Genomic DNA, 27,911 nt, shown 5'->3' on the forward strand with positions numbered 1-27,911 from the left:
TTATTTTTCCTTTGGCAATATAGTTGAAGGTATCAGATCATTCTTCATCTTAAAGTTGTCACTGAAAACAGTTGACTAGTAGTAGGTCCCACTGGTACATCTTATTTCATCATAGTGAAATAATACTATGAGCTTATACACAAAGACGGTAAGTCTAGAATTCTCAGCATGCCCCAGGGCTTGGAATTGTTGTTAAAGATTGTGGTTGTTGAGCATTTTGGGGGGAGAAGAGTTAGTGAAAGGGAAGTCACTTTGGCATTACAGATAAACACCTGGCCCGGGCACAACTAGCCAGATACCATCTCAGCATCAGTTCATAGAAGTGAGTCAACACTGACAGAACTGGGGAAAATATTAAAAATGCTCTCAAGACTTTTTGAAAGGGTCTTCTCTATTGTCTAGGCTAGAGTGCAGTGGCATCATAGCTCACAGCAACCTCAAATTCCTGGGCTCAAGTGATCCTCCTGCCTCAGCCCCTGGAGTAGCTGAGCCTACAGGCATGTGCCACCACACCCAGCTAATTTTTTTGAGTTGGGGGTAAAGATGGGGGTCTCACTCTTGCTTAGCTAGTCTCAAACTCCTGACCTTAAGGAATCCTTCCTGTTTAGCTTCCGAAAATGCTAGGATTACAGGTGTGAACCAACATGCCCAGCCTTCTCAAGATATTTTTGAACCCCTGTAATGTAAGGCCAGGTCTGATGAGCCTTTATATCCCCAGTGCCTCAGCCAGGACCTGACATGTTCTAAGTGGTAAGTAAGCAAGTAACCCAGTTTTCCCGTTCTACATAGTTCAGGACTACTGTTGACAGCCAGGACAAACAACTGTGAGTAAATTAGATGGGAGAAAAAGTATTTCCCCATGCTGGGGAAAAAATGCTGGAGAAAAAAGATGTTATTTAAGTAAATGTAATAGTTGACTCCCAACAGCGTTCCCGACATGACTTTTTAAGATATAAAGAGTACTGTCCTAGAGTTTTTAAGGTTCTGCTGATTATTTATCTTTAATTATTATGGGTACGTGATATTGGTATATATTTATAGAGTACATGTGCATTTCGATAACAGGCAAACAATGTGTACTGATCAAATTAGGGTAATTGGGATCCATTACCTGTATTACTTTGTTAGGGACATTCCAATTCCATTCTTCTAGTTAAAGTATACCCTAACTTGCTGTTGATTATAGTCATCTTGATGTGCTTACAAATATTGTTCATTCTACCTAACTATATTTCTGTACCCCTTAACCATCCGCACTCTATCCCAGCCTCTGGCAACCATTGTTCTACTCTATGTCTCCATGAGATCCATTGTTTTATTACTTTGCTCCCACACACTAAGATTTGTCTTCCTACGCTTGGTTTATTTCATTCAACATAAGGTCCATCCATGCTGTTACAAATGGCAGGATTTCCTTTTTTTTTTTTTTAATTTCAGAATGTTATAAGAGTTCAAACATTTGGGTTATATGCATTACTTTTATATAGTTTGAGTCTAGGTTATAATTATGTCCATCCCCCAGAGAGTATGCATTATACCTGTTATGTATAAATTTACCCTTCCCCTCCCACCTGCTTGATTTCCATTGAATTTTACCATATGTACACATATATGTTGATTATTTAGTCTAATTTAAAAGTAAGCATATGTGGAGTTTGTTTTTCTACTCCTGTAATATTTCACATAGGAGAATGGTCTCTAGTTCCATCCAGATTGTTACAAAACGTATGAAAACTTTCTGTGGCTGAGTAACACTCTACAGTATACTTATACCATATTTTATTAATCCACTCATGTATTGATGGGCACTTGGGTTGTTTCCGCATCTTTGCGATTGTAAATTATACTGCTGTAAACATTCAGGAACAAATGTCTTTTTTATAGTGTCTTTTTTTCTTTGGGTAAGAGACCCGGTAGCAGGATTGCTAGATCAAAAGGTAGATCTACTTTTATTTCTTCGAGTCTCTCCATACTACTTTCCACAGGGGTTGTGCTAGTCTGCAGTCGCACCAGTGGAGTAGAAATGTTCCTTTCTGTCCACATCCACACCAGAATCTGTTGTTTTGGGACTTTCGTATAAAAGCCTTTTTCTCTGGAGTTAGGTGATCTCTCTTTGTGGTTTTGATGAGTTCATTCTTACTGCTAAATTTTTTAGCCACTAAAATCTTTTAGCCTCAATTTCCTTGTTGGTTCAGTGGGGATGATAATACTTTCTCAGCCTTCCTTTTTAGGATTATTTTCAGGATTAAGTCTTTTTACAGATGTAAAATTATTACATCACCAAATATGAAATGTTTTTTTTTTTTGAATCAAAAGTTGAGTTCATTATAGCTCAACCATGAAGCAGCACAATTAATCAAAATATGCAGCTAAATTATCGATACAATTTTGCCATCTTAACAGTAGTTTGTTTATGCCAGCAGTGAAGAAGCCTGCAGAGTGGCAGTGAAATAGCAAAAGGTGTTTTCCACAGTCTTTTTTAGAATTGGATATTTTTCCTTACAAGAAGTGGTCTAACACCTGGAAGAAGTGGTAGTCAGTTGGTGCAAGGTCTGGTGAATGTGGTAGATGACAGAGAGTTTCCAGGTCTGGCTTGTGTACCTTAAGCAGCATATTTTTGTGCCATACAGGGTGGAGCATCGTCTTGCAAGAGAATTGGCCTATCTCTGTTAACAATCTTAGCTGCCTAATTGCAAGCCACCTCATCATTTCATCCATTTGGTTGCAGTACATATCCACTGTAACCCATTGACCAGGTTTCATAAGGCCATAGTGGATAATACTAAGCTGGACTGCCAGGCAAACACCAGTAGCTTTTTTTGGATGAATATTCAGTTTTGGACTATGTTCTGGCACTTCGTCTTTATCTAACCATTGCACCAAATGTTTGCAATTGTCAAAAAGAATCAGATGTAACAACATGTAGTACAATGTCAAATGATTCGCCTTTATGTCATGACAGCAAAGAAAGGCAAGCTTCGAGACAGTTTCTCTTCTGACACTCATGTGGATCCCGTGTGTCCGGCTTCTTTGCCTTGCTGATCAGGTGATCCAATATTGTTGGAATAGTAACGCCAAACCTTGCTACTAGTTTCATGCAGTCTGAAATGGACTTGCTTCTACTACAGCTTTCAGCTCATCATTATCCATTTTGGTCTCAGGTCACCCACATGGCTCATTTTCAAGATTAAAAATCACCAGAATGGAACTTCCCAAGCCAGTGACATATTGTGTGTTTATCAGCCACATCCTGCCCAAACACTTTGTTGATATTTCTAGTTGTCTGTGCTGCATTGGTTTCATAATGGAACGCATATTAAAAAACAACACAAAATTTTGATTTATCCAATTTTATCAATTGGATAAATTGATAAAAATTTATCCAATTTTAGAAAAATTGTTCTAAAAGAAGTTTGAAATAGGGTGGCGCCTGTGGCTCAGTGGGTGGGGTGCCAGCCCCATGTAACGAGGGTGGCAAGCTGCACAGCTCACTCCACTTCAGTCGGGCCCACCTGGAAGCCGTGTCTGTGGGCGCAAAATTACTGTGACACATCCCACCGTGCAGTGTCAGGGACACACTGTTCACCATAATGGAGGGGCCAGATGGTTCTTGTATCACTTTTTTGGACTGGCATTTAGAGAGGGAAAACAAAACCCAAATCGGGAATCCTTTCCACTCTTCTGACACCTCCACTGAAGGCAATAGGCAAGTCTGGGTAGGTTTTGCGTTTCATTTCTCAGTTTCTGTACATGGACAAAAGCTGGGATTCCAGAATTTTTTGTCTAGCCTCAGATTTTTCTCCTGGTTAAATTTACTTTCAGCTTCTTAAATTGTATTGTACTCTTTAAAGAAAATGTGTTGTGCAGAGTTATATAAAGCTTGACATGGCCTAGAAGACTAATTGTTTAAATCTGGACTTGGACAATTGCAAAAAAGCACTTTTGTTTGTATCATGGAATGAAAGTTACCACGTACACAATAGTCTGTTTTCAAATCTAAATGGATTACATCTCATAGGGAAAAAAGAGCATAACAAAAAAAAGGCATACATTTTTTATGCCAAAACCAAAATTGATATCTAAATCCAACTGAAAAGAACTGTAGACATTTGCCTCTGATACTCGCACACAGCTGTCTTTCCTATTTTGTTTCTTTATTCTCTGGCCTTAGTATTTGAAGCTATGCCTTTGGGAACACATGGTTTCTCTACATTATTGAAAAGTGAAAAGTATAAATCAGGGTAGCAAACAGACTAATCTCTTGTTCCGTTCAATACATCACCCCTTTTGAGGTTTGAGCATACTCAACAAATTTCATAGGTTGGGCTACTGCTTTTCTAACTTTCCTATGAAACTTTAGAATCTTCTGGAACTTATCAAAGTGGAAAGGATTAATTTGGGGAGAGCTTTTAAAAATATCACTCTATGGTAAGGAAGGTTACTGGTCATCTTTTTAAGAGGGATTTCTTTCATTTATTAACCTATTTATACCTTTCTTCCAAAATATATACAGTATAGAAGAGTAAAATAATTTGTTGAGATAATCAAGGTGATTGGAACATAAAGCCAGAGATAATAGTGGGAAATAGAAGGCATTGACCCTTGAACAACACAGGTTTGAACTGCCCGGGTCCACTTATGTGTGGATTTTCTTCTTCCCCGGCCACCCCCGAGACGGCAGACCGGCACTTGCACTTCCAGCTCAGCCTCCCCAGTGAAGACAGCGAGGAAGAAGACGTAGACCCCTGTGATGATCCATTTCCACGTGATTACACAGACTCACCCAGAGGAATGGATTTATCAGGGGCATTGTGGGCCATGTTCAGAGGCAAATGGTTTTTTTATTTGTTTATCCATTTAACCAACATTTCTTGAGCATCTTCTAACATGTCAGGAACTTACATTGACAAAGAGCTTGGGTAATCTTTTTTTAGATTTATGTGAAGTTCTCACTATGAAAATGTGAAATCTGTTAAAATTGACTATAAACATGTTTTAGTGCTCAAATGGAATGTTTATCTAAATTATGGTAAGATCCAAATTAGGTTGTAAACATTTTCATTTTTTTTTGAGATAGTGTCTGACTCTGTCACCCAGGCTAGTTTGCAATGACATCATCATAACTCACTGCAACCACAAACTCCTGGGTTCACACTTAGCTTCCTGAGTAGCTAGGACTAGAAACATATGCCACCATGGTCAGCTAATTTTTTCTATTTTTTGTAGGGAAGGGGTCTCCATCTTAGGCTGGTCTCAAACTCCTAGCCTCAAAGCAATCTTCTCCCATTGGCCTCCCAAAGTGCTAGGATTATAGGCATGAGCTACCACACACAGCCATGATTTTCTTTTTTTAGAGAAGTCTATAAATTCCTCTAGGTCTTGTTAAATTAGCACCTTTGACTCTGGAAAATGTCTCTATGAGACATGTTCTTTGGGAACATAGAAGCAGCTCCTTGTGAAATAGTCTTCAGGGTAAGAATTTGGTCCAAAAGCAACTCTAGGCAGCCAGACTCTTTGTTGTAAACACTCTCATGCCCACCTTCAATAGAGAAAATACATGCAAGTGATATTTTGTTAGTATAAATTTATTTTTAATCATATGGATAATATGTACTTTTTTTTTGAGACAGAGTCTCACTATGTCATCCTCGGTAGAGTGCCGTGGCGTCACAGCTCAGAGCAACCTCAAAGTCTTGGGCTTAAGCAATTGTCTTGTCTCAGCCTCCCAAGTAGGTGGGACTACAAGTGCCTGCCACAATGCCCGGCTATTTTTTTGTTGTAGTTGTCATTGTTTAGCAGGTTCAAGCTGGGTTTGAATCCACTAGCCCCGGTATATGTGGCCGGCGCCCTAAACATGGAGTTATGGGCACCAAGCTGATATTATATACTTATTAAAAAGACAGTTTTTTTTAAATCAATGCAATCTTTTCCATAAACCATAAATTTGAACAGCTGAAAGTTTTTCTCTTTTAGCCCCAGCATCGTATTTTTTTCCCACATTCTGTTTTATTGTAATTGTAAATTTTTTTTTCCAAAATATTACAGGGTACAAGTATTGTTGGTTACATTTATTGATTTTTTTTTGCTTGAGTCAGTGTTATAAGCGTGCCCATCACTCAGATAGTGTTCATTGTACCCTTTAGTATGTTTTTGACCATCCTCTCCACCACCCTACCCCCTGCTTGATTTCAACTGTTTTACTTCCTTCTGTGCACCTATGTGTTCATCGGTTTCAGTTAATAGCAAGTTTATATGGTGTTTGTTTTTCCATTCTTCAGATACTTTACTTAGGATAATATTCTCCAATTTCATCCCAATTGTTACAAAAGGCTTCCTTTTTCATGGCTAAGTAGTGATAGCTGTACCACATTTTGTTAATCTACTCAGGAGTTGATGGGCACTCGGGTTGACTCCACATCTTTGCAATTGTGAATTGTGCTGCAATAAACATCCAAGTTCAGATGTCTTTTTGATAAAATGATTTTTTCCCTTTGGGTAAATACCTAGTAGTGAGACTGCTGGATCAAATGGTCTGTCTACTTTTAGTTCTATGAGAAATCTCCATACTATTTTCCTTAGGGGTTGTACTAATTTGCAGTCCCACCAATAGTGTAGAAGCTTTCCCTTCTCTCTGCATCCCTGCCAGCATCTAATGTTTTTAGACTTTTCTTTTTCTTTCTTTCTTTTTTTTTTGAGACAGTCTTACTTTATCGCCCTCAGTAGAGTGCCGTGGCATCATACCTTGCAGCAACTTCAAACTCTTGGGCTCAAGCAACTCTTTTGCCTCAGCCTCCCAAGTAACTAGGACTACAGGCGCCCACCACAACACCCAGTTATTTTTTTAGAGATGGGGATCTCGCTTTTGCTCAGGCTGGTCTCGAACCTATGAGCTCAAGCAATCCACCTGTCTCAGCTTCCCAGAGTGCTGGGATTACAGGCAGAGCCACCTGAAAAAAAACTCTTTTGGAGTTTGTTTGTTTGTTTGTTTGTTTGACAGTTTGGGGCCAGGGACTGGGTTTGAACTCGCCACCTCCAGTATGTTTGAACTCGCCACCCTACTCCTTTGAGCCACAGGTGCCGTCCCCATTTTTGGAGTTTTTAATGAAAACCTTTGCAACTGGGGTAAAGGGAGATCTCAGTTTGGTTTTAATTTGTGTTTCCTTGGTTAGCCATACTTGTATTTTCAATTAGCTGCCTCATAGCGCACCCTCTGTACGTGGGATCTGCTGTCAGCTGTCATCACATAGCCAATGTTTTCACTTATCTTGAATAAGTGAGTCACTGTGCTGGAATCCAATAATTTATCAGGTACTTTCTTCTGTGTGACAATTATTGCACAGTCTTTCCCTCTGACAGCTACTGATATAAGACCACCTTGGTTAATAGCTTTAAAAGCATATTCTACTTGGTAGAGCCGACCTTCAGGTGAAAAAATGGCAATGTGGTGATCAAAACCGGCGCTGGAACCACAGTACCTGGGCCCCTCCTTATTTTTTCACTCTTGAGATACTTTACTAAAGATAATGTTCTTCAACCCCGTCTATGTAAATACAAAAGATGAAAGTCGGGCGGCGCCTGTGGCTCAGTGAGTAGGGTGCCGGCCCCATATACTGAGGGTGGTGGGTTCAAACCCAGCCCCCGCCAAACTGCAACAAAAAAATAGCCGGGCATTGTGGCGGGCACCTGTAGTCCCAGGCTGCTTGGGAGACTGAGGCAAGAGAATAGCCTAAGCCCAAGAGCTAGAGGTTGCTGTGAGCCGTGTGACGTCCTGGCACTCTACCGAGGGCCGTAAAGTGAGACTCTGTCTCTACAAAAAAAAAAAAAAAGATGAAAGTCTTCATCTTTTTATGGCTGAATAGTATTCCATGGTATACATTTACCACAGTTTATTAATCCATTTATGGGTTGATGGGCATTTGGATTGTTTCTACATCTTTGTGACTGAATTGAGCTGCTATAAACTTTCAGATATATAACTTACAAATATTTTATCTCATTTTGCAGGTTGTCCATTTGCTCTATTTATTATTTCCTTAGTTGTATAGAGCTTTTTAATTTAATCATATCATATTTATTTATTTACTTATTGGTGGTGTTGCAATGGTTGCCATTGGGGTCTTCTTCATAAATTCTTTGCTTAGGCTAATATCTAGAAGAAGTTTTCCCATATTTTCTTCTAGAATTCTTATGATTTCATGTCTTACATTGAAATCTTTTATCCATATTCAATTAATTTTTGTGAGTAATGAGAGATATGAACCCTGTTTCATTCTTCAGTATGTGGCTATCCAATTTTCCCAGCACCATTTATTGAATAGGGCTTGTTTTCCCACTGTATATTGCTATCTGCGTTGTCAAAGATCAATTGGCTGTATGTGGATGGTTTTATATCTGGTCCTTTGTTCCCTTCCATTGGTCTAAGTCTCTATTTTTGTGCCAATACCATGCTATTTTGGTTACTATAGCCTTGGAGTATACCTAGTTTGAAGTCTGGTAATATGACGCCTGTAGATTTGTTCTTTTTGCTTAAGATTGCTTTTGCTGTTCAGTCTCTTTTCTTGTTCCAAATGAAGCATAGAATTATTTTTTTCAGAACTGTGAAATATGATGTTGGTATTTTGATGGGGATTGCATCGAACCTCTAAGACACTATGGGCAGTGTGGACATTTTAACAATATTGATTCTACCAATTCATGAGAATGATATGTTTTTACATTTGCTTGTGTTCTCTGCAGTTTCTTTCCTCAATGTTTTGTAGTTCTCCTTGTAGAGACCTTTCACCTCTTTGGCGAGGTATATTCACAGGTATTTTATTCTCTTTGTAGCTATTGCAAATGGTATTGAGTCTCTGATTAGACACTTAGCTTGACTGTTATTGCTGTATAATAATGCTTCTGATTTGTGTACATTGATTTTGTAACCTAAGACTTTGCTGAATTTACTTATCATTTCCAGGACACTTTTGGTGGAAGGATTCTTTGCAGCTTTTCTAGATACAAGATTATATAATCTATAGTTTTTTAAAACTCATTTTGATACCTTAGTATACATATGCTGCGCAGTTAGAATAATCTGGGAGCTTGAAAGAAGAGTAGCAAATTTATTTCAAAATTGAAGAACTAATAAAAACTAATGGCTTATTTTCCTAAAACATATATTTTATTATATGTATTTTATATACTACAAATATATTATTTAATATTTTTCTATATCCCTCTTTTTTTTTCTTAAGCCAGAGTCTCACTGTGTCGCCCTCAGTAGAGTACTATAGCAACACAACTCACAGCAACCTCAAACTCTTGGGCTTAAGCGATTCTCCTGACTCAGCCTTCTAAGTAGCTGGGACTATAGGCACCCATCACAGCACCCAACTATTTTTTTGTTGTAGTTGTCATTGCTATTTAGCAGGCCCAGGATGGGCTCGAACCCACCAGCTCTGGTGTATGTGGCTGGCCCCCTAGCTGCTGAGCTACAGGCACCAAGCCATACGTATTTATTAATATGTTTTATTCCATTATTCATAATGTGAAATATATCATAAAATACGGTAGAACCTCCATTGTTGACCACCTGCCACACTGACCACTTCCTTAAGTTGACCTAATTTTCACAGACCAGACATGCCCCAGGTGTAACTGTCAGTCAGTGGAGTACCCATAGTTTCTTCAGCTGACCACCTCCGTGTGTTGACCTGTTTGTTACAGTCCCTTGCATAGTCAACTTATAGAGGTTCTACTGTATTTTATAAATTTATACATAAATATACTATACATGTAAAATGTATTAAACGAGAAGCACATAAATTTACTAATTCATCCTTAAATGAATTATGATATTATCATGACTTATATATTATTTGCCATGTATTATTTAAGCTACCAATGGGCATAATTTGTGATCTGAGAGTTCAGCTCCCTTAGAACTGACCAAGACCCCGACCCCCATGCATGGCACACACTTGCAATGAGTAGCTATGTTCAAGTGTTTCTCAGCAGGTAATAGACTGTGGCATGCATGGGCAAAGGTAATAATATACTTTATGAGAGTTTTTACTGAGCAGATGTGGCACAATCCAGAAATCAACCAAAGACTGAGGGACAGCAATACCTTCTACTGGATGAAACATTTAGGAGAAATTTACTTCTGTGCACTAAAATTTCAGGGGGAACTCTTGTTCCAAGGTCTGGGTGGTGGTGGTGGCAGTGTGTGTTTGTGTATATGTCCTCCTAGAACTAGAGTGTACCCAGATGGAGGATGGATCTCATGGAACCATTTGTGTTATTATTGTAGTTTTATTGACTGAACCTCTAAGTGAAACTGATGAAGAGTTTGTCCCTTTTCTTGGACATAGATGAGAAATTCTAGACTGATATAGGAAGGAGAGTCTGAGAAATATAGAAAAACCAAGGAAAAAGTATTAACACTCAGAATCCCTGGGTAAATTAATACAATGTTTCTTTCTATAACCAAATTAAGAAAAACTTACGTTTTAAAATTTCACAAAGGCAAAAACGAAGGTACGTCCTCCAACTTCATGTAAACCTGTCTGAGTATATATTGTATAAAAAAGTCTTTCTGCCTATGATTTGAATCAAGGTTATAAATAAGTTCTTGTTTGATCTTGTTTGTTAGCTATGTAAGGATCCTAGAATGCTGTGTTGATATTTTCTAGGCTTTGGTTTTTACACAAGGGAAACTCAGCTGTGCAAGGTTAGGATGAGGGGAATTTTTAAAACCTACCATATGTAATTTCTCCTAAAGAAAACGAAACCAGGCCCCGAGATAAATGCTATGTGTTACACGCCTGGGGTTGTTCTCCCGCTCTCCATGTAGTTACCAGTTGTTGTTCCTTACTTCCATTCTCTTCGGAAACAAGAATGTTCGTGCTCTGCTGACGGTATGCTTCCTGTTCCTTTATGTCTTCTACCGTACATATTGTTTCAATTTGTGGACACTATTACAAGCCATAGCCTAATTCACCATAGCAAGCCTCCTACCAGAGAAGTGACTTGAAGAGGCATAGTGTCCTAGGGCTGCCATAACAGAGTGCCACAAATTAGGTGACTTATACCAATAGAAATTTATCCTCTCATGGTTCTAGAAGCTAGAAGTTCAAAATCAGTGGGTTAACAGAGCTAAGCTTCCTCCAAAGGCTCTGGGGAGGACTTGTAGCTTCTGGTGCTCGCCAGCAGCCCTTGACTTCCCTTGACTTGTGGCATCATAGCTCCCCTATCTGCCTTTGTCTTTACATAGGTGTCTGCCTTCAGCGTCTGTGTCCAGATTTCCCTTTCTTTGTGAAGCACCAATCATCAGTCCTCCCAAATGACGTCATCTTATATGAAACACATCTGCAAAGACACTACTTCCAAATAAACCACGTTCATAGGTTTTGGGTGCATAAATGCTGAGGGTAGGGATGAAAACTGGTACAAGGAGTAAGAATCTTGACACATTCTCCCACTTTCCTGAGTTTTTGGAAATCTAAACTTGAGCATTCTATTTGTCTATTCGCAGACAAGGATCCTTGAGATTTTTATCCAGTTGGAGTGTGGATATTTGTTTTCACTGTAGTATATTTCTTACACCTGGAAATCTATTCAAAGCTATAGAAACCCTAACTAATCAATTCTTTAGTCATTACCATAACACCTGCTGAGTCTGTATTATTTTATAAAATTATCCCTCAGAGCTAGGTTTTATTCTTCAGCATTCACATACAGCTTCTTACTAGAATCAAAGGAAAATTGCATCCAAGTGTGTTCAAGCATTGACTCTGACCCACACTTACCTTCTTCCCAAATTCTATTCTTTGTTGTTTGTACATTCAGATGTTAGTCCAACTTAAATGCATACAATGTTCTTCCCACAGCACTAGCTGTGAAGAGCTACATTATCCCAGATTCTTTTACCACATGAGCTTTCCTAGTGTTGTATAGGCTGGGCAAACGTTAAACATTTGTATGCTTTCAAGATACTATATGTGATGTTTAAATCCCTTCCTTAACCAAAGTTGCAATTGTACTAAAAAAGGGGTTCAGGGCAAAAGTCAAAAACTAGTTCAGGCACCACATTTCTCCCCATATTTATTTTCTTTGACTTGCATGATGCTTTTTTAAAGAAAGTTAATCAGTTGCTAACAATAGCAGGTTTCACAAAGAAATCCAGATATCTGGCTTTTCTTGAAAATTCAGAATATCTGGCGGCCCTGGGCCCACGTTCTTGCAGTTGGCCAGACTGCATGGTGCTGTCCCTTTAGACTAGGAATGCGCTCTTGCCTGTACCATGGGCCACTCTAAACCACTCCCTCATGTTACATATCTGGCCCTGTTGGCATTTGAGCTGTCTACTCACAGCCCAGGACTTAAGAATACAATCTGAATGTTTTTGCTGGTGTGGCTCAGAGAAACCATTCTGAACACAATGGAGCAAAGGAAGGCAGACCACCCATTTCCCTCCCTTCTTGTTTGTACTGTCAATTTTCACCTGTACTCTCTAGCTCAGGGATGAAATATACATTTTCAATCATAATTGCCCTGGATTTCATAAGCTTTCTCCCTTTCTCACCATCTCTGGTTTTACAGTTGAGTTTAAATGCAAGAACTGAAATATTATTTTTTTAGACACGGTCTCTCTCTGTTGCCCTAGATAGAGTGCCTTGGCATCATCATAGCTCACAGCAACCTCAGACTCCTGGGATCGCTCAAGCAATCCTCCTGCCTCAGCCTCCTAAGTAGCTGGGACTACATGCATGTGTCACCGTGCCTGGCTAATTTTTTCTATTTTTGGTAGACATGGACTGGGAATCCTTCTTGCTCAGGTTGGTTTTGAACTCCTGACTTTGAGTGATCCTCCTGTTTTGGCCTCCCAGACTGCTAGGATAACAGGCATTAGCCACCCTGCCTGGCCTGCCTATAGTATTTTGACTTCGGTTTAGAACTGCCTTTCTGGAAGTCTCCTGCCTCAGACTTTTACCAGTATCGTCATAGTCTACCCTTCCTAACATCTCTGAGCAACCCCTATCCCAATTCAGAGTCTCCCAGTTCTTCTGTCCTGTTCTTGTCAATTTCTTCTTCCACTCATAGGAATTATCACTCAATCACAGACCTTCGGATCCTGAACAATGCCTCTCTAGCTTTGTTTAGAATCTTCAGCATCACTCTACACCTTCTTAGTTCTACATTATCCCCAACCTGTTGGCACACTCAATCCATTCAGCTCCTAGAAAATCATCTTCACTACCTAATCCATTTGACCCCATGCTCTTCCCTGGAATCATGAGATACATTACCATGTTATGACAATCACCATCGGAGACGAGAAGAAACCTAATTTATAAATAGCTATACTAGAGATCTCATCTCTACCTTCATTTTACAGTTTATTGGAACTTCTTCTAGATTATAAGAGTAACTTATTTTCATTGCAGAGGATGTGAAAAATACCCTAAGATGCAAAGATAAAAATTAAAATTACTCATAACCATACCACGTAGATATAACCACAGCCAGCATTTTGATATGTTTATCTTCACATTTACATTTTAATTTCTTCCTTTCCTAGTTCTTTAGTCCTCAAACACTCCTAAGAAGAGAGTATTTTTGAAATTTTGCCAGTAATTTAGAAAAGAGAGATAGCTACCTAACTCAAGAAAATTCTAGACTTAATATTTCAGAATGTTTTAAATATTGTATACATTATTTTTTGCTTATGTTAAATTACTTTACCCTTCCACAATATGATGAATATTGGGTTTTTCATAACTACTCCTGAGGAGTCTAAAGACTCTGCCTAATTTTTCTAATAGGATAGATCATGTCATGGACAACCCTTGTGTGCAGAGACCTAGCTTAATCATAGACAATTAGAGAAGCATACCCTGACTGATCTTGTTGAGGATATAAGACACAAATAAAAGAAGATTGATAGTTGCCCAAAGGAATATGAAAGTACTGGATGAGTTATTGGGCTTGACTGCCAGGTAGGGTACACCAAGGTCTTAGACTGGGGCTTCAAAGGGATCTGGGACAGGGAGTAGAGAAGAAAGCTATCGAGGTATACTTTGCAATAGAAAAATGGTAGGGTACCAAGAATTATTATTATTGGTCAACAGTATAGGAAGACCCTGGCTAGGAACCAAGCCTGACTCTCAGCTCCAGGATTTTCCCACATCTCCAGCTGAAAAATTGACAATTCTCTGATGCATCTTTCCATAAGTTTATTAAATATTCTAGACTTTGCATCTACTTTTTAAAGTTTTGTGGGAAGCTTAAGAAACTTAGTTTATTGCCTAGAGATACGTATTGTAAGCAGAAGTACCTCAGTGACAATAAATCACAATGACTGACTGTTTATTACCTGGTGATACAAAGATAACAAAAGTTCAAAATCTATTCTAGTTGAGCTAAATAGAGATATCATTAATATTTCAGCATCTAGGTGAGAATTTCTTGTAGTGTTTACTGGTTTTATCTACTTGCAATTAACAAGTTTGTCATAGTGTAATTAACATAACTAATGTTGAGTTCATAGGCTGCTGTAAAATGTCTTTTGTTTGGGATCAGCCATACAACCAGGTGGCAGCTCCACACCATTTAAAAAAAAGGTCAAGTGGTTTGTCCCACAGCTTTGTGATGGCTCCGTGAGAGAAATGAGGATTGCTTGGCTTGGGGAGGCAGATTGTTATGGAAAACTCTCCACCTAGAGTGAGAGAAGCTCTGGAGCTGGCAGACATTCGCTGTGCAGTCTTTGCCTATCACAGGGGTTCTCTGCCCCTGCAGAGAGTACAGTGGAGTACATCACCCTAAAGACCTTCCATTTGTAATATTCTGTAACTCTATGTTCTCCAAGTGTCTAATCTTGCTACAGAGAACCAAAATGCAGTGAGATATTTCTTTAAGGAAAGATGATGTGCTCTCTAGTTCTGAGCTTCTCACCCAGCCTTAGGCATGTCAGTTCCAGCCATTCATCACTTCATCAAGGAAAAAACCCAGTAAAAGCCCAGACCTCTCAGGCTGTAGAATCTGCTTATAAATTGGAGTGGACAGAGTGGTTGCAATTTCCCCGAATTCTGAAACATTACATGTTCTTGGTTAATATTAAAATGCATTTTGTATTCTGCATCTTGTTAAGTTCTCATGATACGACCCTGTAAAAGTCTGTGGGCCTCCTGTGAGCAGGGAACACGCCTTTGGTTATCTGTTATGAGTTAGTTCAGTTGGTTGAAATCCAGGGTTGTGGAATCAAGCCCCATGTGGGACACTTGGCTTTGTGCAGACCTGCCCCCGCTTGCCCAGCTATTTGATAAATGCATGCATTTGATCACAGAGGGCACAGCTGGCTTGGAGTAACCTATCCCTGCTACTGCAAAAATCATTCAAACCCCACGTACTTTTGACAGGGTTACTGACCTCATCCTTGTTTAGAATTATAAACTGTAAGCACAGTACCAGGCCGATTCTGATGACCTTTCAATCAACTGACCATCTAAATGTTTCTGCATTGTAAAAGGTTATGATGTAAATAGTTATTGAAAGCTGACTCTCTGCTAAGCATTCTGCCTCATAGTAATCCCACACCATATGTACAATTTATATTCTCTTTTTGCAGGTGAGGAAGCTTACTAGGGAAGTTACCTGACTTTCCGGGGGTCCCACATCCACTGACTGGCAGAACCAGGACTGCAGTCTGGTCTGTCTGACCCTAGAGCCTCTGCTATTACCCACTGTACCCATTGCCTCTCAGGGTGCCGCACAGGACACTAAAGAGAGTTGGGGACCTTTGAAACTGTGATGACCTTCTACTCAGGGGATGAAACTTTGCACAGACACTTAGAAGTGTGTGTGATTTTAAGTTGTAGTTCTTTGAACTGAAAAATGAGGTCACTTTTGCAGGCAGACAGAGAAAACTTGACAAATAGTCAAGTGAGTCTATTCTTGCATGCTTCTACAAGTTTCCCATGAGTGACCTCTGCTCTGTCCTCTCAGCTGAAGGTACTCACATCCCAAATTTAAAGCTCTGCTCAGCTTCGGTTCCTCAAACTTGCAGTTCAAACACAGATTCTCATACTGGACAAGTTAAAAAGTTCCCTCACTTTTCTCCTCTGTTCCCAAGGGCTTCACCACCAGCTCTCTTGACACTCTTAAACAGAGATGGCAGTGATGGATCCGTGAGGCCCATATTTCTGTTATGCTCAGCAGTAAAATTGCTCAGCCTTTTCAGTAGCAGGAGGAAGCTGTGTAACCTCCTTTGTTAGAACATTGAGTTCAGCCCTGACTTCTCCTCTGGTGCCACAGGGTCATCTGTGATGTTTAACTTTAATTTAAGGATTAGTCATTGAGCAACATGTTTAGTATTCTGGACCCCTGTTTTTCCTGACTTTTTTTTTTTTTTCAGAGACAGTCTCACTCTGTTGCTGCAGACTACGTGCCATCATATCAGCTCAGCTCATAGCAACCTTAAACTCCTGGGCTCAAACAATCCTTCTGCCTCTACCTGAGCCTCCTAAGTAGCTGGGACTACAGGCACTCGCCACAACACCCAGCTAATTTTTCTATTTTTAGTAGATGGGATCTCACTCTTGCTCAGGCTTGTCTCAAACTCCCCAGCCTCCCAGAGGGCTAGGATTAGCCACTGTGCCCAGCCTTTCCTTACCTTCTAACTTTACTCACATGTTAGTGCAAAGGGGTGGCTTGGATAGCATGGAGAAGGCAAGTTCAGGAAAAGATCCTCAGTAACATGTGTTTCTCCCAGTGTTTTTATTTTGAGGTTTTGTAGATAGACATGAAATAAAGGCTTCTGCCTTTAGGGTAATTCCTTTTTTATCTAGTCAGTGCTACAAAGTAAAACTTAAAGCTTCATGGGTTTTTTTGTTAACAGAAAGGGTAGACTGACTCACTTCATTGTTGACACAGTAAAGTATGCTTGCAGTTGAAGAGTTGTTTCTGCTATCCGGCTTCTGGGAAGCTATCATTTTAAAAATGCGAAATCTCCACGATCATACTAATGTACACAGCTATGGTTTAATAAAAATAAAAAAAAATTAAAAAATGCGAAATCTTTTCATTTTATCTTTCTCCTTAAAGGGCTTTACAAATCACTGGCATTTGAAGCTGTAGCCACACAAGGTCTTCCAGGTGAGTCTCAGAGGGGAGACTAAGACTTCACCTCTGTCTCATTTGTTCCCAAATAACTCCTGATATTCCTTCTCATTTTCCCTTTCTTCCCAGTTTAAAAAAAAAAAACAAAATAGTCGTAACAGAAAATTTAAAACTTGGCTCCATCCTCAATATGATAATGGTATTCAGCCACCCATCAAAGATCTTAATGGCTTCTTACTGACTTGCTATATCATCATCATCATTATTATTATTAGAGTAATTTGTTAGCATTATTACTTCATCTGAATAGCTTTTTACTGTAATACACAGAATGATGGATTAATTTTCTCTAAGTGGATTTACTTAAAAAAAAAAATATAAAGAAACCTCATATACCAAATTTAAAGACTCCTAAGCTTCTGTCCCACCCTGAAGTTGCAGCAACTAATGTGCATATCTGAATACTTTCTAGAACAGAGTTTGACAGTCTTTTAGAAGTTATTTTAATAATTATTTAGGAGCTTCACTTTTCATCAAAAAAAAATTTTTAATAGATAGTTGGTTTTTGTTTTTTTGTTTTATTTTTGAGACAGAATCTCACCTTGTGACTCTCGGTAGAGTCCTATGGCATCATAGCTCACAGCAAACTCCAACTCTTGGGCTCAAGTGATTCTCTTGCCTCAGCCTCCCAAGTAGCAGGTGTCCACCACAATACCCAGCTACTTTAGAGTCAAGGACTCGCTCTGTCTCAGGCTGGTCTTGAACCCGTGAACTCAGGCAATCCACCTGCCTCAGCCTCCCAGAGTGCTAGGATTATAGACGTGAGCCACCGCCCCTGCCAAGGTAGTTGAGTTTTTATGTCTCCTCCGTCCCCAAATTTGCAAGGTCACAGAAAAAAATTTGCCTGCAGAGAACTTCATTAAAACTCTGAATTTCAGGGCACAGAGGAAAATTATTTTTCAAAATCGTCTCATTTTTTCTCTCTGTAAAGAGGTCTCTATCAAACAAATAAACTGATTTGTTCTGTTATTCGAAGTATAGAGAAAAGCCTAATCAAATGTTAAATCTCTTCATGTCTCCCCACCACCCAAGAGTATCACTAATAAATACTGTCAGCCAAAACCATTGCTGCCAGTACCGAGTGTTCACACCTAATTTTGGAAAACTGGCTTCAGATCTTCCTCACAAACTTCAACTTTCTGGAGCCTCTAGAACAGTGGTTCTCAACCTTCCTAATGTCATGACCCTTGTGGGTTGCGACCCACAGGTTGAGAACAGCTGCTCTAGAAGCAGGTGGAAGAACTCCTTTTTTGTTCTGATTTCAGAAATCCAGAAGAATGAAGTTTTTTTTTGCAGTTTTTGGTTGGGGCCAGGTTTGAACCTACCACCTTCGGTATATGGGGCCAGCACCCTACTCCTTTGAGCCACAGGCGCCACCCCAAGAATGGAGTTATTTAAAATGAATTTAAAGTCTGATGTAAATCTTCAAGGGCTCTCTTTCCTTCCAGGGTTATTGGATTGTCTTCTGGGAATATATTGGGGGCTGTGGTGGACTGGGAAGCAGAAGGATGTATCGAAGTAAACATTTCATGAGCTTCCGCTTTGCAGTTTAACTTACTAAATAGACAAATCCTGTGAGTATTTCCTGTGTATCCTAAAGGACCAATTTGTCACCAGTTACTCAGTCCCAGTCTCCTCCCCAACTGACAAACTTTTTTTTTTTAACATTAAAGCCACTCATTCAGTGGTGTGGAATGATGTTTGTGTTTGCCAGCACCATGCAGGATTAAGCATGCTGGGACTTACTGGTTTAATTTACGGTTTCATTCTTTATGTTTTGACAAATGCTGCCCAGTATTAGATACAGAGAACTTAAAGAGCTCATAGGGTGTCCAGCAGATGGAAGGCCCTACCTGGAGTCAAGGAAGGGAGATCCTGGCAAAGGCTTGGAAAATGCTTACAGTCCTAATGGAACTTGTGATTTCCACTTGCTGATTTTCTTTAGCCTCAGATTCATTGAGAGCATTTTGGCAAATCATAGTTTTTTTATTAGTTTATTGCACTCTACTGAGGGCAATAAATAGAGGGCAACTCTTATCTCTAAAAAATAAATAAATAAATTCCATCTTGCTGTTTATCACATAATATCGTTTTGACAAATAGCTGATTTTTGAAGAAATTCAGCAGGTGCATTTTCACACATTAAATAGATCAGTAGAGGGGAGACATGTGAAAAAAAAAGAAACCTGATAAATAAACATGTGTTCCTGTTGCTGCCTGTGCAGTTTGTATTTATGTACCAACATATGCTATACATCTACACACACGCATGCAGAGCAGAGCCCTGTGCATTATGTGTGATATGAGGAGAAACAAAACACTATTTTTGCTTTAAGGTTGGTTGATAAGGTTGAAAACCATTATCTCAACCATTGACATGTACATCGAGCGATCGGTCTTCTTGGTTTTAGTGGCAGTTGTGTATGTGTTGCTGCCTGGTGCTATACAAAGTGTAGTCTGAGAAATGCAAATCTGCACTCTGATGAATCGCTCAGTACGCAGTCTAACAATCTGTGTTTTCATAAGCTCCTGTGTTTTGTTTTGTTTTTGTTTTTCGAGACAGAGTCTCAAGCTGTCACCCTGGGTAGAGTGCCATGGTGTCACAGCTCACAGCAACTTCCAACTCTCTTGCCTCAGCCTCCCAAGTAGCTGGGACTACACACACCCACCACAACGCCCGTCTGTTTTTTGGGTGTAGTTGTCATGGTTGTTTGGCAGGCCCAGCCTGTATTCGAACTCGCCACCTCCAGTGTATGTGGCTAGCACGGTAGCCACTGAGCCATAGGCACCACGCCTAAGCTGCTATGTTTTAACAATAATATTCAGATGATTCTTCTGCCCACAACAGTTTGAGAACCATTGCCCTAAACTATAGTCCTAGGCCACTCTGATCTTCATGACAGGCATTTCTATCCAAGTCACAAGTGAGGACAGAGTAACTTTGCCAAAAGTCATCCTGCTGACATTATTGCTGTCTAGATTCAGTTGCAGTTCTGTTGAAGCATGTATAACCTATATCCTCCATCTACCCTCTGCTGTCTCATCCTAGAAATTATTGCCAACCACGTAACCCATCTTCTTAAGATTTTTTTTTTTTAAAACAGAGTCTCACTCTGTTGCCCCACCCCAGCGAGAGTATAGTAGTATCATGGTAACTCATTGCAGCCTCAAACTCCTGGGCTCAAGCGATCCTCTTGCCTCAGCCTGAGAGTAGCTGGGACTTAACAGATGCAGGCCAAGATGCCAATTTTTCTGTTTTTGATAGATACAGGGTCTCACTGTTGCTCAGGTTGGCCTCAAACTTTTGAATTCAAACAGTCCTCCTCCTAGAGTACTAGGATTACAAGCATTCGCCATCATGTCAGGCCAACATTTCTTCCTTGATTTTCCACTTTTCATTTTTCTTTTTCTACCGAACTTAAAAAATATACTCACTTTAATCATTTTTACCACTATCAGTGGCCCATAACTTGTCACCATGATAACACTGATGTGCAAATGACACTTTGTTTTCCTTGCCATGTCATCATCAAATAATTGATATTACCAACTATCTCATATCTAATCAGTCTACCAGCATGTCAGATCATATTCAGACTTAAAGTAGGAAAGAAAACATTTCAATATTAATTCAGTTTAATCAACGAATGTTTATTGGCCAGATGTATTTTGCCTAATTCTGTGTTATATGCTGTAAGGCACTGGTGCTCAAAACATGGTTTCTGATCAGCTGTTTTAAGACTGATTGGATATGTAAATTATTGCATCCTACCCTGAGCCTTCTGAATCGGAAACTCTGGGGGTGAGGGCCCAACAAATCAGTGTTTTAAAAAGTCTTCCAGATGATTTTAATGCACAGTAAAGTTTTAGAACCTCTACTATAAGGGATATGAGAATTTAGAGACATGGTCTTTAAAGAGTTTATCTTTTTTACCTGTGTACTTGGCTAAATTCAAACTGGAGTTACTGATAGCTAAAAGCTGACTGGAGTATCACTTTACTGTGTCTGCAAGACTCATAAAAACCTCCTACAGCTCTTTGTGGGGTTTTTTTTTCCTTCCTCTTTTAATTAGAGTCAGTCATTCATTTATAAAACCACTTATAGAAATTATAGCATGTTTCAGATGGCAATTACACTTTTTTCTCTCTCCAGGAATCTCAATTGCAAAGAACTGTTACAGAACTGAATTGTTTTATTTATGTAGGCAGTCATTTGCCATGTGGTGAGCTTGAAAACAGACTAAATAAATGGTTTGGATTGTGATGTCATGGATAATGATGATTAAAGCAAGGCTAATGCTTTTTTTTTTTTTGTTTGTAGAGACAGAGTCTCACTTTATGGCCCTCGGTAGAGTGCCATGGCCTCACACAGCTCACAGCAACCTCCAACTCCTGGGCTTAAGCGATTCTCTTGCCTCAGCCTCCCGAGTAGCTGGGACTACAGGCACCCGCCACAACGCCCGGCTATTTTTTGGTTGCAGTTTGGCCGGGGCCGGGCTTGAACCCGCCACCCTCGGTATATGGGGCTGGCGCCCTACCGACTGAGCCACAGGCGCCGCCCAGGCTATGCTTCTTAAACCACCCAGGAACCAAACCAACTCCTGAAATCCTACATCACAGTTTAAGGGTTTTTATACCTTATTTATAGCTAGACATCTCCTGTTTTCTCCAGAAATATTCTATATCTGTATCTATATGTGTGTTCATATAAATTTCTTACTCAAGTGTGCTTTGTACATGCTTTCACTATGAAAGTGTTGAGACGGTGTTATGGTCCATTATTCTACTTCCAAGAAACACACTTCACAGCATCCTTTCTGATTCACTTGTGCAAGTTTCAACTTGCTCAGATTATCGGTGTTGCTGGGAGGGCTTCATTGTTTCCATCTGTGCAGAAATTTCTTGATTTTTGTGTATCTTAAAACTTTTGTAAAGTACCACACATACGGAAGAGGAATTGTGGCACAGGGCCACTGGGATGCATACTCCTGAGGCACCAGTCACATAGAATACAGGAGCTTTGCATCTCTGAAACCTTGCTTACATTTTTTCTTTTTTTTAATTTACCTTTTTTTTTTTTATTGTTGGGGATTCATTGAGGGTACAGTAAGTCAGGTTACACTGATTGCAATTGTTAGGCAAAGTCCCTCTTGCAATCATATCTTGCCCCCATAAAATGTGACACACACCAAGGCCCCATCCCCCTCCCTCCATCCCTCTTTCTGATTTTCCTCCCCCCCATAACCACCTTGCTTACATTTTTAAGTCTCATTTTTGTCAACAGAAATTTCCAATCTTGCAGCTGACTGAAAATAGTGTATCTCTATTTAGACCAAATTATCCTGATCCTTTCTCTCTCTCCTTACCCTTTTTCTTGGCATTTTCACAAGCTATTGTGGCCTTTCCTTTGGGGTAGATAAGAGTCTAGAAACTCATACCTTGGAAAGCAAGTAACTAAGCACCCTGGTGAGCGTTTTATGTGTAAGAAAGGTGAAGGCTTTTGGAATGTCTGTTGAATTCTGAGTCTGATTGGTCCCATTCCCCCATTAGTATAACGTGATTGGGAACAGTGAGTGAATTTTAGGTGCAGTCTAACCTAAAGACATGTCATCTAAAATGCTGTCAGATCATCTGACTTTTTGCAGACTTGATATTTGAATACTGGTTTATTTAATGTCAATGTAGGCCCTTACTAGCATTCACAAGATTACTACCCAAGTTACAGTAGTATACTGGTTTAGGTAATAAACTATTATCTAGTTTAAAAATTGTGACTACACACTGAGTAGGTGATACATATATACTGCAGTAATTTAAAAATAGTTGCTGTGGTTTCTATCCAAGTCTTGAGCCCTGTGGGCTGACATTTCAAAGAGGCTATGGTGACCACCTAGGACTTGAGGTGTAGTAGAGAAGCAAAGTCTAAAAACTGTAGTGAACAGGTGCAAAGCATAAAAAATGTAGTGAACAGATGCAAAACTGTCCCCACTGTCCCCCACCCAAGTTATTTGTGCCCTTGTGTTACTCTATAACACTCTCAAGATACTCTACAACAGAAAACTCTGAAGTCAAGCAGACATGGATCTACCACTAATGGTGGGAATTTAGGAATACTTTATAAAATTGTAAAAGATTACATGAAGCATATATAAAAATCCAAGACACTCAGAAATGCACAATTTAATCAAAGAAATACCTTTTTGTACATATCAAATTGTCAGATTTTAATGGTCATGCCTGGTGTTAATAAAGGTACATGGAAATAGGTGTTCTGCACACTGCTGGTGGGAGTGTGAATGACCATTCAGGCAATTTTATGATGTTATCATAAGTATGAATTATGAATGGATAAAAAGATAAAGAGTGAGGGCAGCACCTGTGGCTCAGCGGGTAGGGTGCCAGGCCCATATACCGAGGGTGGCGGGTTCAAACCCAGCCCCGGCCAAAGTGCAACAAAAAAATAGCCGGGCTTTGTGGCGGACGCCTGTGGTCTCAGCTACTCGGGAGGCTGAGGCAAGAGAATTGCCTAGGCCCAGGAGTTGGAGGTTGCTGTGAGCAGTGTGAGACACCACGGCACTCTACCAAGGATGATAAAGTGAGACAGAGTCTCAGTTTACAAAAAGAAGATAAAGAGTGATGATAATAGAAAGATTGCAGATGTGCGTGAGACAGAGGGAGAATTTTTACTGTATATACAGCATATGCAGTCTCTTTTGACCCAGCAATTACATTTTAAACAATTTATCCCAAAGAAATCATAGGGGGCATGTACAGAGATTTCACCGCTAGGCTGTTTATCACACTGTTGTTTATAATGTTAAAAAACTAGAAGAACATGACAGCGGCTATGTAGGCACTGGAAGAATACTGGTTCCCTCCCACTCCCCCATCCACTACCATTCTCACCATCTCCACCCCTGTGAAAACTGAGTACCTAAGAAAACTGAGGCTAAAAATGTTAAGTAACTTACACAAAAATCAAGCAACCAAGATAAACATAATGTTTTAGTCTGTTAAATCCTTTTATGTAAGTTTCTGCGTTGCCCTTTTTCTTTAAAATTAAGGCCAATTTGTACAGACCATGATCCTTTTTCCTGGATCCTGAAGTCAAAAAATCTCCCAAAAGCGTAACTTTGTTAAGAAATGTCATACAAACTCTAATAACAACAAAACCTGATCTGAAAGGACCTAATTCTACTTAGGTTCAGTCTTTAATCATTGACTGAACATTCTTACATTTCCTGCAGGAATATTAATGTTTCGTGTATGCTGCCCCAGAAGCTTCTGGAAGTGTCACATAATACATAATATACATGCTAGCTTGCCTTTCTAAAAGATGAAAAATCCCGAAACAGTTTTGGATAAGGCGTTTTGAACTTATACCCTCCTCTCTAGCAAGAAGAACCAGCATATCTGTTAAAAGTTAAACCAATAGTACTTGGGATGTGGATTAATTTATTTTTAACATTCCAGGATCGAAACTAGTGCTTTATGCGACAGTGAGTTTTTCCTTTACCACAATTTTTTCTTAACTGCTCGAGGGTTTGGGTGTTGACTATGTTGTGGCTAAATATTGCATGATCTCCTGAAGGACATTAATTATGGAAACAGAATTAATTTCATCTAGAAAGGATATTTAAAGCTGTCTTAAATATAATGAGGACTGCATCCAGCTCTTGTCATGATTCAGATGACCAGGCCGTGATGAAGGGCATTCTGCAAGTTAGCATGGAAGGAACATATATTATGTTGTTGGTTTTAATGCTCCTATTTCCTGTTTGGACATTTCAAAGGACACAGTCATCGCTGGACTGCAGGTGGCCAGGACAGCAGCAAAGATGAACAGGACCGTCCCCTTCTTTGTATGCAATAGAAATAAGTAAAGACATTTCCTCTTTTTGTGAATTTTGTTTTGTGACTTCACAGGTATCAATCCAGGAAAGTTCAGCTCACTCTCACAGTCCCCCAGCAGGTGGCACTGTGAAATAGAGGGATACTACGAGTTCCCTTGTGCTCCACAAACCCTGTTAGAACACTGCCAGTACCAATGTGCTTTGGGCACTTAATTATACATCACTTGACGTAGTTGAAGGTCTCTTGCAAGTCCAGTGCCTCAGACTAGTTTTGTTCAATTAAGTTTCACATCTGTAAAGCCCCTGCGTCCTTTAGGTCAGTGGTGTCAAGCATGCACAGTGAGGGAGGTACAGTGAGACTCTGTCTCTACAAAAAAAAAAAAAAAATGCTCTTCCAATATTAGAATCACTGAGGTCCCTTCAAAAGGTACCACTGTTTCTTCACCTGGACTTTAGAGTGCATTCTTTCTTTTGTGGAAAAGGCCACTTTCTCCTTGCCCAGGTGCGGGCCTTATTACACATCCTGTGTGAGAAGGAATCCATTAACTTCTTGAACAAATTACCTAATTTGCGCAACAGCCTTAACTGAGCCAGCCATGAGCTACCCAAGTAATGCCCAGCTACTCTGCTCTGGGGAGGCGAGTGGTTAAGAGAAAGGGATGAACTAGCCAGTTGTGTGTTCCGGATCTTTCTTTTGGAAAGATCTTTTTCTTTTCTCCTGTGATAGTGATGTTTTGGTATTCTGATAACAGCAGCCCGTTGAATCAGTGTCACAGTCTAAAGACCAGTGGTTCCTTCAGATTTGTCTCCTGGGGCACCAGACAGTTTATACTCATAAGAACTTTTCACTGGTTTTTCACAGACATTAATAGTTTCCTGGCACTGCCTATCAGGAAATGCCGTCATGGTCTGGAGGAACCAATAAAAATACAAGTAACCTGTTTTGACAGATCTCTTTTCTGCCAGCAATTTCAGAATTCAAGGTGAGTGGGGGTGGCAGAGCAGAGAGCCAGTCCATTTGTGAGAGCATAAGCAGAAATAGTGGATTTGCCATAAGAGAGGGACCGGATATGTGTGCTGGACACAATATACAGAGGACTCTAAAATTTTCCTGCTCATTTTGAAAAAAACTTAAAAAATCATGTTTGATAGATCAATTAAATTCTGTGGTACACTGGATTATTCTCTTTTTCATTCTCATTTCAAGCATAATGCTTAACTTCTGATCCTCAAATAGAAAACTCATGCATTAAAAATGAACAGCCTTTGATTATGGATCCACACATGGCATTACCATAGGCAGTGGTTCTCAACCTTCCTAATGCCACGGCCCTTTAATTCAGTTCCTGTGGGTCGCAACCTACAAGTTGAGAACTGCTGACATATGGTATGCCAAAAAAGGTGCCACGGATTTGGACAATCACTGGCAAGCGGCTAACTAACTGCTCTTTGCACACTCCTGTCATGGCCAGAGCATGGTTCTGAATCCCATTATTATGAGAAACAGTGAATGTTGCCTTGAGAATGTTAATTGAAATTAGATTTTGAGGGGTTGTCAATTGTTTCTCCCTTGTGAGTTTTTGAGGAAAGTTGATCTCTATAACACTAAAAGAGCATGATTACTGTTCAAATGATAGAGATGTTTAAAATTATTGCTTGCTCTCTCCAAACCATATAATTACAAAATAGTGCTAATTTTGAGTACCTTGCTTTTTCCTAGGACTCTTGAATGATGTTGCTTTACTCTCAGGTTAGTTTTCAACCTAAGTACATTGCAAAGTATAAAACTTAACAGCTTAACCTTGGGCCAGTTTAAGAGAATGGGGTTGTAATAAGTTGCTGCTCCAACTCCACCAAAAGTCACCTACGAGTAAAGACTACTTACCAGCCACATCGTGGTTTTCTCTGTGTATGATTTTCCTAACTAAATTCTCTCCTATGTAATGCCCTTTTCTGTTTTGCTTTTAAACTGTTCAGTTACACAGAAACAAGTAAGCCAAGTTCTTTTTACAAAAGAAGGTGTTTTATTTTTAAAGAGAAGCTAATCTTTTTATTGGATGAACTGACATTTGCAAACTTGCTTTCTATGTCAAGTCCTTACAATTATCTATTTCAAACTTATCACTATCAATTTATGCTAGGGAAGTAGAGAAAAGGAATTAGATTTTATGCTGATTTTTTTTCTCATTCATTCCATATATTAAGAGCCTATGTTTACTGCACAACTACTCCATATCATGGAGAAACTTGTAGGTCTAGAAGACAGTAAAGGAAACACCTTAGTAGTACTCACTTCCCAGCTAAGACTGTCAGCCTCTTTCTCTCCCATTTGCCTGGCCTTCATCTGGGGAAGGTTATCAGAGTGGATACTATTTCCTCTCCCCACCCCTGCTTCTGTTTCAAAACATTCACTGAAATTTACATAGAAAAAGGGATAGAGGAAGTTCAGAAAAGCCCAAGGTTGTGGGGCTTGCATACTACTGGTTCCAATGACAGCAACCCCCATCTTTGATGTCCCAAGATCTGGGAGCTCTGGAACCAAGCTCTGGCAGATCTTTCTTGGTCCGTATTCAAGCCTTTCTCCTACTCTGCCACAAAATTGCCCTTTCTTAGCCAAGACTATTCCTCCCCTAAGGATTCCTTGTTTGGCTTTCCCTCTCAACTTCAACCCTTGTCATTCTCTCTTCTTTCTGCACCTGGTATCTTTTCCTGTCAGCTGCCACTGGCTTTTGGTTTCTTCCTGAAGGGAATCTGTGACAGCTTTCAATCTGAAGAGGTAGCTAAAATTCTCAAGGTTGACACTTAACGGGACACCCAACAAGCATCATTATTTCCTCAGGGTAAAGCAGTGACCCATCAACTACATTTCATTTTTATAATTTGGTGTCTTAATCAATAGAC

The 27,911-nt window shown here is 39.7% G+C and overlaps 2 protein-coding genes across 4 annotated transcripts in view; one reads left to right on the plus strand and one right to left on the minus strand.

The window, feature by feature from the left end:
- CMSS1 (cms1 ribosomal small subunit homolog) overlaps nucleotides 1–27,911 on the plus strand; it is a 359,212-nt gene that overhangs the window by 218,213 nt on the left and 113,088 nt on the right. The window contains exon 2 of one of the 2 annotated variants that reach the window (XM_053564697.1): nucleotides 17,083–17,133. The exons of the other annotated variant lie outside the window; for it this stretch is intronic. Coding sequence (XP_053420672.1) covers nucleotides 17,083–17,133 — 51 coding nt within the window. The remainder of the gene's footprint in view (nucleotides 1–17,082; nucleotides 17,134–27,911) is intronic. 2 annotated transcript variants of the gene reach the window in all.
- The window catches only part of FILIP1L (filamin A interacting protein 1 like), a 286,443-nt gene that overhangs the window by 211,496 nt on the left and 47,036 nt on the right, over nucleotides 1–27,911 (minus strand). The window lies entirely within an intron of this gene.

This window comes from Nycticebus coucang, chromosome 16, assembly GCF_027406575.1.
Source record: "Nycticebus coucang isolate mNycCou1 chromosome 16, mNycCou1.pri, whole genome shotgun sequence".
Lineage (NCBI taxonomy): Eukaryota > Metazoa > Chordata > Mammalia > Primates > Lorisidae > Nycticebus > Nycticebus coucang.